Genomic DNA, 14,825 nt, shown 5'->3' on the forward strand with positions numbered 1-14,825 from the left:
AGATGAACCCATTACACTTGACCCCAAGGGGGTTTCGGAAGGGCTGTTACTGCTCAGTCTTTTGTAGACCTGTCCAGAGAAAGCCTTGTTTATGGAGACCGGACGGCAGGCCGAGCCGGGACCACGCAGAACCAGTCCCACCCAAATGACGGCCCCCCCAAATCTGGTGTCGGCATTCCTGATGACCCCCAAGCCCCACAGAACGGGGTGCACAGCCCCTCAGAGGCTTGGTGGTGATATATCAAAAACTTTCTTTTCTGGGAATCCAAGCCATTAACCTCGTTAGTCCTCGGCTATGGGTGGGGACCCCCCCCCCCCCCCCGCCAGGCCCGGAATGCGGGGTGGCAGTCCAGGGTGACGGCATCCTGGCAGCTGGAAAAGCATGAGGAACAGACAGTGTGCTTCTAAGGACGCGGCTCCGGGGCTTCCCAGAGGGCTTTTTCAGTAGGACCCGCCCCCCGGACTGCGTCAGAACTAAAGCAGGCCTCGTACAAAAGGCTCGGCCGCCCGGTGGCTGGTGGCTGGCACCTTGGAAGGACTTCTGTGACCCTATTGAAGGTGTCCTGCTCTGTACCAGTCCCACTGTGTCTGTGGCGGCTCTGCTTGTGCATAAACACGCGTCTGTGGGCTGCGCACCCGAAACCCGTCCTCGGGCCGCGGCAGAATTGTAAATAAAGGTGGAGACATGCGAGGCTTGGGGTCCGTTCTAAAACAGCCAGCGTTGCCGAGGACAAGGTCCTAATCAAGTCACAGGGAGAGGAGGGGCCAGTGCTCACACTGGGCAGCGTGACCTGCGGGGGACGCCCACCCTCCCCGTGACAGCCTTTCACCACCACGGCCGTCAGCAGCGCCCCGTGCCCTGGCGGAGTCCTCGGCTTCCGGACGCCTCCACGCCAGACCTCCTGTGGCTCATCAGTGACCCTCAGATGCCTCCTGCAGCCGAGCTCTGCGGCGGTGGGCTGGCACCAGGCACAGCAGCCCTCACCTGGGGCTGAACCTCCTCACAGCCAACGACAGCCCAGAGCAGCCCACACGTGCAGCGCGTCACCCCAGGTCCCTGCCGCAGACCCGGGAGCACAGCCCTGCTTCCCACAGCCCCCGCCTCGGGCCCTTCCTTTGGCAAACGTGACTGCTGTGTTCGCCCATCCCCTCCCCGTCTTCTTTCCTTCTCTAACCTTGACCTTGATCCTTCCTCCAAGGAGTTGGTCTCCTTACCACCGGCGCATCACCTGGTTGATATCCGAAGTCCTCAGGGAAGGGGGGGCGGCAAGTCTGCCCACACCAGCAGGCCCCTCCAGGAGGCCCTCCTACCCCCGCCGTCCATCCTGTGCAGGTCGGAAGGAGCTCAGAGTCCCTTCTCCAGAGGGGAGAGCGCGGCCCAGCCAGGCGCCAGCCACAGCAGGGCCCTGAGCGCTCAGAGCCCGGGGCCAGTCCCGGAGCCTCGCGCGGACCCCCAGCCCCGCCCTGCCAGGGGCGCAGGCTCCTGGGTCTCCCAGCCCCGCTGTCTGGTGTCTGGTATCCATGCCAAGTTCTCTGCCCTTTCTCCTTGTCTGAAACTGGGAACAGAATTGACCGAGTTCTTTCTTCCCCCAAAACCTTTCCTTTTTGTCACCGTTTCTCAAAACACGCTCAGTGTTGAACGTGTACCGTGCTCCAGGGTCCCTTGAGGAGCCCGGTCTTATCAGGAGTTGTCAGTAAAGCGATTACCATCGTCACGACCGTCACCCTCCGCACCGTCACAGTAAGCGCCCCGTCCCTGGGCGCCGGGCCTCATCAGCTGGCCCACGCGCTCTCGCCCGGTGCCCGCAGGTGACTGCCAGGCCCCAAGTCTGCAGGGGGGAGGTGGGACGTGTCCCAGGGATCATCTTGGGGGGACTCACGGAGCCTTGACCATGTCATCGCCCCTCAAGGTCAAGTGTGGCAAAGCCTCACCTGTCAGGCTGCAGGCAGAGCCCCGTGTGCCTCAGCAAACACATGGCTCCCGCAACCTGCCCACCCCCCCACCGTGGATCCCCAAATCCTGTGCCGGCTGGCGGCTCACACACCAGGTGGTTTCCTGGACAGGGCGTGGGGTGGGGGGGTGCGTTCCCACAAAAGGGCTCCATTATAGGCAGGAAGGGAGGCAAGTATTTACTGTTGTGCCTTGGGTTGCGTCTTTATTTGGGGGGATTGGGTCAGCGTCTGTCTTCTGATTCGCGGCCGGTTCTCTCATTTTCTCTCGCTCCCGTGCGGCTGATTCATTTAAAGGTGTGTCAGCAAGGGGCCCAAACGAGGGGCCGGCCTCCTCCTTGCTGCTGACGGCCGGCCAGGCCAATAATTCACGTTTTAGCTCATTAGCTAACAGGGGCTGTGAGCAGCGGGCCTCCGGGGGATTGGAACGAGGGCAGGTGATGGACTGCCGGGCGCCTCTGCTCTTGAACTGGCCTTCCTGGGGGGAGACACCAGTGCAGCCGACACGGGCGGGTCCCAGAAGGGAGCCTGGGGCCCGGGGCACGGATCAGAGTGTCGTGCCCCAGCAGCAGGGCCGTGCGGGGCGAGTGGCTGGAGACAGAGTACGTACGTGGCTGCAAGCAGAAGAGGCCCGGCCATCAGAATGCCCGCCTTTCACGCGCCGTGAGCGCAGAGCATGAGAGTGACGGAGAGCTGGGGGCTTAGGGTACAGCGCAGGCCTTCCCATAGCTCTGAAGGCTGGAAGTCCAAGGTCAAGGGGTCGGCAGGGTGGTTTTCCGTGAGGCCTCTCCCTGGGTGCGGATGGTGACTCCGCGCTGCGTTCTCACGTGGTCTCTTTCTCTGCGGGGGGTGAGGAGGGGTCCCATCGGATCGGGTGCAACCCTCATGACTTCATTTAACCTTAATTACCTCCTACACACTCTGCCTCCAAATACCTCACAACAGGGGCGTTAGGGTGTCAGCCTATGAATTGGGGGGGGCGGGCACACAGCTCAGTCTGAACTTCCAGGAAGGCTTTAGGCACCTGATCAGACTTGGCCCCAAAGGCCCTAACAGCCATGAGTCACGTGATCCCGCTGCGCACCCCAGCCCCAGTGTCTCGGGGCCTCTGCACTCTGGGGACCAGGATGGCCCACAAGACACGGATGGGTTTGTCAGGGCCCCGGCCAGGGCCACCCCCATTGCCCGCCACGTTCGTGGGGAAGCTCATTTCTACAGGCAATTGGGACTTAGAAACCGAAAGCTTCCAGCAGGCCTCTCAGCAGCCCCGGGCCACCAGCACGGCTGTCACACTCGCCACCCACAGGGAGCTCCCACGTGCGCAACGGCCCCGTGACATTACAGGTGCTGGTCTCTGATCACAACACCGACAGCTGCCATTTGCAGACTGACCGCTGTTGGCCAGCCCATCGCCCAGACACGAGTCACCCCCTGCCGCCCCCAGAGCCACCACGCCTGCTGCAGGCAGACACCACAGCACCTGCTGTGCGGGGGAGGAGCTTCCAAAGCGTCCCCTCCAGGGAGAAGACGAAGCAGACATGTGGATCCCACTGTCTCTGACGCTGGTGTCACGCCTTGTCCCTCTCCCTGAGGCCACAGCAGGAAGCACCCAGTACTCAGCTCCTCCTGGTCTGTCAGGGTGGGCAGCAAGCACAGGAAAGGATGTCTAAGGAACAGGAAGTGCCGCTGTCTGAATTAGCCCCCACCCCACCACATGTTCCCGGCTGCGTCCACGCCCCCACAAGCCGGATCCTGGCTGCTGAGAAGACACCCTGCAGACCCGGGGCCCGGGGGCTGCCATCCTGAGCTTTCTGGCTGCCTCTCAGGGTCTGAAAAAACGTGGAGACATTGCCGTCCTGTGGGGCCCGGGGGCCAGAATTGAAATTTTTATAAAAACATGTTTATTGATTTTAGAGAGAGACATCAATCGGTTGCCTCCCCTATATGCCCCGACTGGGGATCAAACCTGCCACCTAGGTATGTGCCCTGACCGGGAATCGAACCCAAAACTCTGTGGTGCACGCTGGCAGCCAGGGCTGGAATGTCATTTCCTAGCAGCATGAGGAGTTCTGGGGACGAGCCATGGTTCTGTCCAATAATAAAGGTACTCCTTGAACAGATCTGGGGGGCATCTCAGTTGAAGGTGAGGGGCCATGCGGCTGTGGGGCTGGGAGAGGCAGCCCCCCGGAAAGCCTGGGGGCTCCACACCTGTTCCGTCGCCTGGCAGTGTCCTCAGGCGTGCGTGACGTCGGGTCTGTGTTCCGCAGTTGTCACTGGAGATGCTGGAGCCCTTCCCAGTAACAGCCGCCCCGCCGCAGCCCCTGCAGGCGGCAGGCGGAGCCCCCGCAAAGCGAGCGCAGCCTCCCCCACACCCTGTCCCCAGTTCATACACACGATTAGAGTCTTTCTCCCGAAGAAGGCACCCCAAAGAGCGAGCGTTTTCAGCCCCACCCAGCCCGCCCACCTTCAGCACTGACTTTTAAAAGCAGAGCGCAGTTTAAACGGGATGTGCATCCAGATGGGGGTCGAGTTCAGCGAATTCAGGTGGGCTTGTCTGTGCGGTGACCAGGTTCAAGGGCACAGGGTCAGCCCGCACGTCCCAGGGACCACAGGAGAGGATTCCAGAGCTGTGGGCTGGTCCTCATTCTTTGGGCTGTTCGAATATCTCACAAGAAATGGGCGTCGCTGCAGTTAGGACTGGAGCTCGGACCTCACCCCGGGCACGCTGGCGGCGCGGGTGAAACCCGAGCGGAGCAGAAGGGGAGACCGCTCTGACTTTGGTGCCGGCCCCCAAGGGGAGCCAGCCAGTCGGGACGGGCGAGCTGGACGCAGACCTCGCCGTCGCTTCTTCCCTTCGCGTGGCTCACCCTCGTGGGTGATTTGTGAAATGCGTCAGCCTCGGTTTAACACATTTTAAAGAAGGGCCTTAAGGAGCGGGGGGCGGGGGGGGCCACGGTTCGCTTGGGGTTTCTGTCTTCCGCCTTCACTGCTGTTTCCGAGCCGCTGCCCGTGTTCTGGGTCCTGTATTCTGGCCCGAGTAGGGACACTGCGCCCGTCCCCACCGCAGCCACGTCTGCGGGAGCTGGGGCGGCGTCTCAGGGAGTTTGGCCCGGAAATCTCCGCATGGACAGGGCTAGGGGTCACGCTGGGGTCGCCTGCACGTACCGGGAAGTGAAGCAAAACTAATCCAGGTTTGCTCCTGGAAGGTCTGTTTGCCTGAGGATTTAAAAACAGATTAGGGCCCAGCAGACACCAAGCGCTGGGAGCAGTGTCAACACAGGAAAAGGTGTAAACAGGCGCCCCTTCTGTGCTTGGGCAGGAAAAATGTCACGGGTGACGAGTTTTCCTTCCGAGGGTCGAGGATCGGGGCGGCCCTGCAGGACCCGTACCCTGGCGATCCCGCGGAGAAATGCTGGGTTTTGGAGGGGCACTTGAGCTGCCCGCGCTGTGGGGGATGACGGTCGCTCCCCACCTGCAGGGCCCTCCTGTCCTCCCTCGTCACCGCCCCTGCCCCCCTGCTCCCCAGCCCTCCCCAGCCAGGAGCTGCCTGCCACGGTCCCTTGCCTCTTCCTGCCCTGCTTCGTTGGTTTTGCCCCCAGCAGTGCTGCAGGGCGTTACAGTGCCGCTTGTGTCTTTTTTGAGAAGCCCAAACCAAACGCCCCCTCAGCAGCCACGGGACGCGGGAGTCCGTGGCGGGGGCCTGGCCCATCGGGGTGATGGAAACACATTGCTTTTGGTTCCTTCCATCTCATCCTGTCCCTCCTTTTTGTCCCCAGCCCCGCTTCCAGGTGGCACAGGCCGTGTCCCGTCCATCCCCTTTGGAGCTGGGGGCGGGGGTCCCTGTCGCTCATTCTCATCAGGCTGTGTCATTGGGGGCGGGGCGCCAGCTTCATCGTCTGCCCTGCAGCCCGAGCCCCCACCTCCCCAGCTCCGTCCTCTCCTCTGTACCCCAGCTCCGGACTCGGCCACCTGTCCCGGCCCCTGGGCTGGGCCCTACACACTGTCCTGCAGAAAACCCAGCCATTTTTTCTCACTTACGGAATCCATGACATTCTCCACTTGAGCCATCCCCAAGTGCCTGGAGAGGTGGCAGAGTGCGTGGGGGGACAGGGGCAGCGGGGCCAGCTGTGTCTCCTCTCAATCTTGGGGGCCAGTAGCAATATTTTCTTCAGCTGCAAGCGTTTAGAGCCCCGGGGCTCCTAGCACCCCGCCCCCTGCCCCCCGCAGGTGGGTGGTAAAGAGCTAATAGCAGGTGACACCCGGGCGGGTGGGGGGGGGGGCGCCCCAGTCCTGCCCGACTCCAGCGTCTTTAGTCCTCACTTACATGGTCCCTCCTGTGGTACAGACCCCCAGGCCTGTGGTGTCCCGGGCAGGAGGGGCTCTCCCGGGCCACAGCTGTGGGGCTCACACCGCAGGGCATCGGAACCCCCTGCAGGGTTGGTTAGAACACCCTCCAAGGTCCTTATTCAGGGTGCCTGAGAGTGTGCATTGCTAACGGGTTCCCTGCGGGGGGCCGGTGCTACCGGGGGATCCCCACTCTGTGAACCACAGGTAAAGCTCCCCCCAGGGCCTCCCCTCCCTGGTGAAGACACTTGTCCCCTGCCGTTCGGCTGCCCCCGCCCCCACATGCTTCCTGGGAAGGAAGGCGAGGCACAGAGGGTGGCCGCCCCGAGTGCCCGCCTGACCGGCCGCGCCCGCCCCTTGCAGGGAGGAGAAGGAGCGGTGGATCCGGGCCAAGTACGAGCAGAAGCTGTTCCTGGCCCCGCTGCCCTGCACCGAGCTGCCCCTGGGCCAGCACCTGCTCCGGGCCACCGCTGACGAGGACCTGCGGGCCGTCATCCTGCTGCTGGCGCACGGCTCCCGGGACGAGGTGAACGAGACCTGCGGCGAGGGCGACGGCCGCACGGCGCTGCACCTGGCCTGCCGGAAGGGGAACGTGGTCCTGGCGCAGCTCCTCATCTGGGTAGGTGGCCCGAGCGCGGCGGGGAGCGGGGCGCCCGCCTGGATGTGGGGAGCGGCAGGAACGGGGTGTTGGGACTCGGTGTGGAGGCCCCTGCCCTGGGGCGTCCCCCATGTGAGGCCCCCACTGAGGGACTGGTCGGGGGCAGGAGCGCCGTCCTCGTGTGGGGACTTAAGTCCTCTCCATACAGCATTGGCCAGAGTTTCTGCAGAGCTCATCTTTTCAGGGTGCCCCTGGGGTCCCACGTGGTTGGTGGGGTCTCTCGTTTGTGCACAAGAAAAGCTCCTGTGATGTGGGGGTTAGAGGTGGACAGGGAGGATAAAACTGAATGGTTTTATGGTCCCCACCACCCATCCTTGGGGCTTTTCATTCAGGGAACACAGATTCTGCTCCCTGAATGGAGAGATTCGATTGGGAGGGTTTATCCCGGCCTCTCGTCAGGGCTGGCTGTTTCTTTATTTTTTTTTTTTAAGTGTATTTTATTGATTATGCTGTTACAGTAGTTTCAATGTTTTTCCCCTTTGCTCCCCTCACCCAGTATCTTCCTTCCCTCCAGCAATCCCACCCCCTTAGTTCACGTCCATGGGTCATGCATATAAGTTCTTTGGCTTCACCCTTCCCTATATTATTCTCAACTTCCCCCTGTCTGTTTTGTACCAACAATTATGCTTCTTAGTCCCTGCACCATTTCCCCATTTCTCCCCCTCCCTCCTCCCAGCTGATAACCCTGCAAGGGATCCCCACACCTATCATTCTGTTCCTGTTCTGGTTTGCTTAGTTGGATTCTGTTTTTAATTTTTAGATTTAGTTGTTGATAGTTGTGAGTTTGTTGTCATTTTAATGTTCATAATTTTGTCCCTTTGACATTTCATACGATAATGGCTTGGTGACAATGAACTCCTTTAGCTTTACCTTGTCTGGGAAGCACTTCATCTGCCCTTCCATCTAAATGATAGCTTTGCTGGATAGAGGAATCTTGGTTGTAGGTCCTTGCTTTTCATCACATTGAATACTTCTTGCCAGTCCCTTCTTGCCTGCAAAGTTTCTTTTGAGAAATCAGCTGATAGTCTTACAGACATCGCTTTGTAGGTAACTCTCTACTCTTCTCTTTATCTTGAACCTTTGGTATTTTAATTATGATGTGTATTGGTGTGGTCCTTTTTGGGTCTAGCTTGTTTGGGACTCTGCGTGCTTCTTGACTTGTATGTCTATTTCCTTCACCAAATATAGGGAGTTTTCCTTCATTATTTTCTCACATAGGCTTTCAATTTTTTGCTCTTTCTCGTCTCCTTCTGGCACCCCTATGGTTCAGATGTTGGCACATTTAAAGTTGTCCCAGAGGTTCCTAAGCCTCTCATTTTTTTTTTTTTTTTTTTTACTTCTTGCTTGCACATTCTGCACTGGTTGACTCTTTTATCTTATGTTCCAGATAATTGATTTGAACCCCGGTTTCTTTCCCTTCACCATTGGTTCTGTGTGGATTTTCCTTCATTTCACTTAGCATAGCCTTCACTTCTTCCCTTATGCATTTGCTGTACTCAAGCATATCTGTCAAGCCTGTGAGTATCTTTATCACCGGTGTTTTGAACTCTGCATCTGTTAGGTTTGCTGTCTCCTCATCACTTGGTCCTCCCACTGGAACCTTGATCTGTGCCTTCTTTTGGGCCATACTTCTCTGTCTTCTCATCTTGACAGGCTCCTGTGTTTGTTTACCTCTGTGTCTCAGGTAGAGCTGTCACACCTGTTACATTGTAAGGGGTGGAGCCTTAGGGATTAGTCAGTACAGGGCAACCCGTTTCACCACGTTGTGGCGCTGTATGTGGGGGAGGGGTCTGAGAGGGAACAATGCTGCCTGCCCAGAACTCGCCCCTTTTCTAGGCACTTCTCCCACTTCCGTATGGGACTGTCGCCTCTCTAGCTGTTGCTCTGGCCATTGTTCCCAGAGTGGGTGGGTCTGAGGACGTTCTAGGACCGTGGGGGCCCTTTAAACAAGCGGACTCTGCTGAGAGACCGGCAGTTTCTGCCTCCACCCCAACCCCCACTGGTCTGCAGTCAGAAGCAATGAGGCTTGATTTTCCCCGGTGCTGGGACGGTGAGCTGCGTGGTCTGGTCAGGATTTGGGAACACTCCCCAGGTGTTCCTCCTGACTTTTTAAAACATGACTGCACTTTCCACCGTCCTGTCGCTGCCACCGCTGCAGCCGCCACCACACCACGTCCTCTCCACCCCGGCTCCGCCCCACCTACCTGTCTGGATGAGTATTTCTTCTTTATCCCTTTGTTTGCTGGACTTCCATGCAGCTTGGTTTTCTGGAACTTCTGGTTGTCTCTAGTTCTGAGGTCGTTGTGTTTCTTCTTAGTTGTGGAGGGAGACACAGCGTGTCTGTCGAGGCCTCCATCTTGGCCGGAAGTCCCAGGGCTGTTCTGATTAGTTGTTCCTGGGGGAAGTTGTTTTCTGATTCCCATCGAAGCATTTGTCCTGAAGCCGGAGCAGGGGGATAAGGGAGAAGAGGCGATTCTGTGAAGTCTAGGAGTTGCTTTGGAGAGTCCCACACCCCGCACGCACCCCTGGGGCCTTCAGCCTCAGCTGGGCCGTTTGAAAGGGGGCAGAAAGCTGCCTGCCAAGAGGGTTCCTGGGTAGGAGGGGCGCTGCGCAGAGGCGGGTCACCCTGCTGGGGCTCTGCTGTCGGCACCCCTGGCGGGAAATGGCCCCGCCCAGCACAGCTGAGCACGGCACCACATTCTCCGTATTTTCCCCAATGCGTGTCCTGGGTGCGGCCGCGGAACAGATGCCCGGACGCCACAGTCGCTCGAACGCTCAGCTTCCCTTCAGCGGCTGTGTGTCCGTCAGCTCCGGATGCCCTGACAAAGCACCGCAGATGGGGGACCCAGTAACAGAAACTCCTTTCCTTGAAGTCCTGGCAGCCTTAGAAGCCCAAGATCAGGGGCGGCAAGTCCCTGTCCCTCGGGCCTCTGTGCTTGGCTGCGGACGGCCGTCCTCTCCCTGTGGCCTGTGTGCACACACTCATGGCGTCTTATTTTCTGCTTAGCACACCCGTCGTGTTGGACCAGGGCGCTGTCCATATCACCTCACTTGCCCCTCTGAAGGCCCCGCCTCCAAAGACAGTCACACATTCTAAAGTCCTGGGGCTTCGGACTCCACCCACCATGTGGACTTGGGGGGGACCCAGTTCCCTAACAGAGGGCATACCATCTCCCCCCGCCCCCAGCCATGGGCCCAAAGCCCCTTCCCTTGCCGCAGTCCAAGCTGACGGGAGTGGGACAAGGCTCCCAGGCCCTGGGGTGGGAGCCGGTCAGGCCCCCCTTATCTGAGAGCAGGAGCCTGGGGCATGTGAGGGCCGTGTGACCTAGCATTTCCCCTCCTTCCCGCCACTCGGTTAAGCAGAGCCCCCGAGAAATGCCCTGTGCGAGGCCGCGTGCCCCAGCGCTGCTCACGCCCGCGGCCGTTTTTACAGGGAACAAGTCCCCAGAGTCCCCAGAGGGGTTCACAGGAGGGATTCTGGGTAGCCATGATGTGTTGTACTTTTGTGTAATTTTTAATGATCAGAAAATGATCCCGTACAGTGTTCATTAAAAAAAAAAAGATGCACACTGTTTGTATTTTATCTCAACGATGCATTTAGGCTCACCGGGACTGCTAAACGAGATCACCTGTAACTAAGAAGGACAGGGGACGACTCCTTATGCCCCCTGAGTTAGCTGTGTGTGCCCCCCAACGGCAGTCCGCTGCCTCTGAGCGCAGAAACTGATCAGTGTTTGAGTTTCCAGCTCAGGCTGAGAAGCAAGAACGGCGAGCAGTGTCCGGGCTCGTCTGCTGCGCGGGGGAGGGGCTGCAGCTGCAGGAGCCCGTTCTTGCCTTAAGCGCAGACACCTCGAGGCCCGGGGGCGCCCCGGACGCCGGGACAGAGGGCCCCTGTCCGCGGCTGCCCTGTCCCTCCCGGGACGCTAACGTGGCTCTGTTGCCTCCTCAGTACGGCGTGGACGTGATGGCCCGCGACGCCCACGGGAACACGGCGCTGGCCTACGCCCGGCAGGCGCCCAGCCAGGAGTGCGTGGAGGTGCTGCTGCAGTACGGCTGCCCGGACGAGCGCTTCGTGCTCATGGCCACCCCCAACCTGTCGCGGAAGAGCAACAGCCGCAGCGGCGGCGGCGGGCGGGTGCCCACCGTCATCTGAGGCGCGTCTGCGCCCCCACCCGCCGCCCCGCCCTCCTCCCGGCGGTCCCCAGCCACCCTCCCTCACCCGCAGCGAAATCACAGAAGCTGGGCAGCCCCCGCGGGGCGAGGACGGGACCGGACGGAGGCTGCAGGATCGCCCGCTTCCAGGGACGCCCCGCACCGGCGCGCAGGAGCGGCCGCCGGGCCTCGGTGGGTTGACGATAGCACACGGCCCCGGACCCTGGTCCCGGCGGCCCGTAGACAGAGCATGGCACAAGGGACAGGGGCGGGCGCGAGGGGAGGGAGGCAGCGGCGCGGCGAGGGGCGCGCTCCTTCGCCGGCAGTTAAGCACATCAGTACATTTCACCTCCACCGAACGGAACACTTGCATCCCGCGCGTCTCTTCTCCGAGGAGCCTGACGGCGTAAATCAGAAGCGAGCCGAGTTTGTCAGGTCTGAAGCCCCTTCGATGGTGTGCGTCAAATCAGTTGTAGCTAATCTGTCCCGGGAGGACGCTGGCTTCATTACACTCGTATAGCTGAGTTCTTGCGGCATTACCGCCGTTTAATAGGAGCTGATTCGTCATCGCCGGGAAGAACGCACATTAGCCGGGAGGTGGTGCCGCAGCGCGCTCCGGCGCTGGCCACGTGTGATTGCAGGACCCTCGGCGCGGCGCGCTGCCCCGGACGCGCTCCTCCGGGCCCTCGGAGCCGTCCTTTCTAAATTCACTGTCATAATTCCGTCTCCGTTTAATTTTTCAGTCCAAAGAGGGGAAATCAGTTGCTGAGTAGTATTTCACTGCAGTCTCCTTGGTGCAGACACCAAATGGAAAAAGATAAGAGGAACTCAGAAATTCAGGAGGAAATCACAATTTCAGCTCACAGGGACACTCCGGGCGCATTTAGGAAACCGATAAAACGCACTAAAGGTCATTTTTATTTCCCCGAACAGGAGAGAGGTGTCCTGTGCTTTGCCAAGGTGGACTCCTTGGGTCTCAGTCACTCCCGGGCCACGGTGCCCAAGTCACGCAGGCTTCTGTGTTACGTCTTCAGACAAGACGTGTAGAAATCTGTTTGAATAAAAGAAGTTCATAAATATGCATTGATTTTTGTACAGGCGAATGGCACCTCTGTTAATTTATAAATTGAACTGGATGTGAACTAATAATGTGCAGCTGGCTGAGATGAGCAGTTACAGATCGCTGTACAGGCAGGGTGTTCGCCGCGGTAAACACTTCCATCAACGTGATATACAGCTTTTCAAAGGGGGCGCAGCAGAGGAGGAACGGCAGTACAATTTGCTTATTAAAATCAAGAAAGGAAGAGAAGACCCAAGCGTAGTAGAGAGGGGGGAGGAGCGTGGGAGTCCTTGTTACCGACAGCGTGGCTTAGATTTGATCCCGCTTCTGCCGAGAAACGGGGAGGGGCCCCGGCGGGGGGGCGTGATGCCCAGTAGCAGACCCAGTGCATGGCCGTGGTTGATGGTGGCCCCTGCCAGTGGATCTGTGGCCCAGGCTGGCTCACGAGAGTTCCCCAGGCTTTTCCTTGGTGGCCGGCCACCTGTTTTCGTACGTCACCTCTTTGCCATCATCGTCTTAGGCTGCTTCAGATTTCAGCCACCTCCCGCGTGGAGGCCAAACAGACACCCTCAGTTTTAAAGGAAAAAGTGGCTGTGCCCAGAGTCCACGGCAGTGTGACAGGGCGAGGGGGGATGACACAGGACTGACGTCCATGGGCCTCGTTCGCCGGGCCGCCTCGAGAATCTCCTTGCTCTCATATTAACCCTTCTATTTTGTAAGAGGTTTTCCTCTTTCACTTTTTTTTTGTTTGTTTTTTAAAATTAAAGTAGGTAAGAAAAAGTAAAGCTTTACACAGAATCGACATGTAGGCCCGTGTTCCCTAGACACTTCTCACCTTCATGCAGCTCCGTGAAACGTGGCAGTTTCCGGGCACAGCGGGCGCAGAGGGCAGGGCGCAGTCCCGGCACGCAGTTCTTGTGAATGTGAGCAGGGGGAATAAAGTCATTGCCTATTTTTGAAGAAGCATTAGCGTTCTAATCCCGCTGCACACATTCGCCTCCACACAGCCTCTAGCGTAGACGCTACGTAGTGAGCACAGGTAGAGTCTAAAAGAAATTCTTAAATTATTTCACGGTAGTGAGTTCCCCGCGTAGGAATGCTTCGGGAAACGGGATTCCTCGTAAGGCTTCTCTTTGGGATGTATATGAGTATGTACATATTATTATATGTGTTTATAATATATTTTCCCAAATGACTTGTTTTTTCACAGCCTTTCACGCCCTGAATGCTAGATTGGTTTTTCCCCTTCCCTCCCCCCGGCACGGGGACCTCATTGATCCCTCCTCAGAAAGCCCGACCCTCTGCTCGCCTTGGCGAGGCTGGCGGCTCTGGACGGTGGCCTGCGGCCCCGGCTCTGGCCGCGGAGGGGAGGCGTTGGTGGCGCCCGGGGCTTCATACCGCGTCAGACCGGAGGCCTCCTTTGGACCGCTCCCGCTCCCGCCCGAAAGCCTCACCAACGCCCAGGCTGGAGAGGCAGGACCCAGAGCCGGCGCCAGAAATAACCGGCTTGGGGCGGGGCCTGAGCTGTCCTCGTTCGTTTCCTTGCGATGTCTAGGAGGGGACGAGGACTGGAGATGCCACTGCTGTAGCAGCCACACAAGCCTTCTGTTTCCCATTTCCCCTTTGACGAGGCGCGTGAGCAGGCGGTCACAGAGAGGGTGGCCGCAGGCGACCTCGCGGGGTTCCTTCCGTGGCCGAGAACACCCCGCAGAGGAAGGAGCCTGGACTCTCCCCCCGCAGGGTGGACAGATGGTTCGCCAAGCTCAGGGCTCTAGGCCCAGTCCCCTGTCCCTTCCCTCTCCTGTCGTCCTTGGAGGGGACATGCCCGTGAGTCTCGGGTAGGTGCAGTTTTCTGTCTTCGGTAAGCGCAGCAGTGAGGTTACCCCGGAAAGCAGGTGACAGCAGCGGGGCTTTCTGGTCACGGGCCTGCGGGTGCAGAGCAGGGCAGCTCGTTCCGAACTGCCCTGGACTGGAATTCCGACGTGAGCCCGGGCAGCGCGGGGCCTCGGTTCCCTCGCCACCTCCTGAGGTCTCGTCCAGCCTGAGGAGGTCTGCCCGGACCTGGCCGGCCTCTGCCCTCTGGCGCACACGCTGGCCCTTCTTAGTTTCAAGAGACCTGCCGGTATTCAGGGACTTCCCCCACGTTTGCGAAGGAGCTGTCGCTGACGGCACTGGGGCAGGGCTCGGTCCCCCCGGGAAGCCCGCCCAGGGGCCACGCAGACCTGCATCAGCTGGCCCTGCTGACCCCCCGCGCGGCCTCGGGCTCTGTGAAGCTGACGCGGCCTTGCAGGGTGTGGTGACATCGCAAACCGTGTGACAGGTGCGAGCCCGATGCCCGGCCCAGGACTGGCTGTTTGGAGGCGGGCGTGTTCTATTGGGAACAGAAACGTGGGCAGGACCAAAGCCAGGGCCCGGGTCCAGGAAGCTGCCCCTGGGCTGGCACCGGGTCCCCAAGCAGTCGGTGACAGCGCCACGCCCGCCCCCTCCCTGGGAGCCTCTGACGCTCCTCTCTGCTGAGCCCATCAGTGCTCTGAGGTCCCTGCCCCCGAGAGCCCCTCTGCGCAAGGGGGGAGCCCGAACCGCCCCACCCCCACCTCGTCAGCCCCTTACCCAAGTGTGTCCCCCACTTTGTCAGTCTGCTTTGGTTTTCCGGGGGCCCAG

General features: G+C 59.7%; 1 protein-coding gene across 5 annotated transcripts in view; it reads left to right on the plus strand.

Moving 5' to 3' along the window:
- Nucleotides 1–12,185, plus strand: part of AGAP1 (ArfGAP with GTPase domain, ankyrin repeat and PH domain 1) — a 389,946-nt gene extending 377,761 nt beyond the window's left edge. For all 5 annotated transcript variants that reach the window (XM_090285113.1, XM_090285119.1, XM_090285104.1 and 2 more), the window contains 2 exons: nucleotides 6,658–6,913; nucleotides 10,902–12,185. In XM_090285113.1, coding sequence (XP_090141239.1) covers nucleotides 6,658–6,913; nucleotides 10,902–11,105 — 460 coding nt within the window. In that variant the 3' untranslated portion in view covers nucleotides 11,106–12,185. The remainder of the gene's footprint in view (nucleotides 1–6,657; nucleotides 6,914–10,901) is intronic.
- The last annotated feature ends 2,640 nt before the right edge of the window (nucleotides 12,186–14,825 follow it).

The sequence above is a fragment of the Furipterus horrens genome, unplaced genomic scaffold (assembly GCF_987537825.1).
Source record: "Furipterus horrens unplaced genomic scaffold, mFurHor1.1.pri manual_scaffold_1, whole genome shotgun sequence".
Lineage (NCBI taxonomy): Eukaryota > Metazoa > Chordata > Mammalia > Chiroptera > Furipteridae > Furipterus > Furipterus horrens.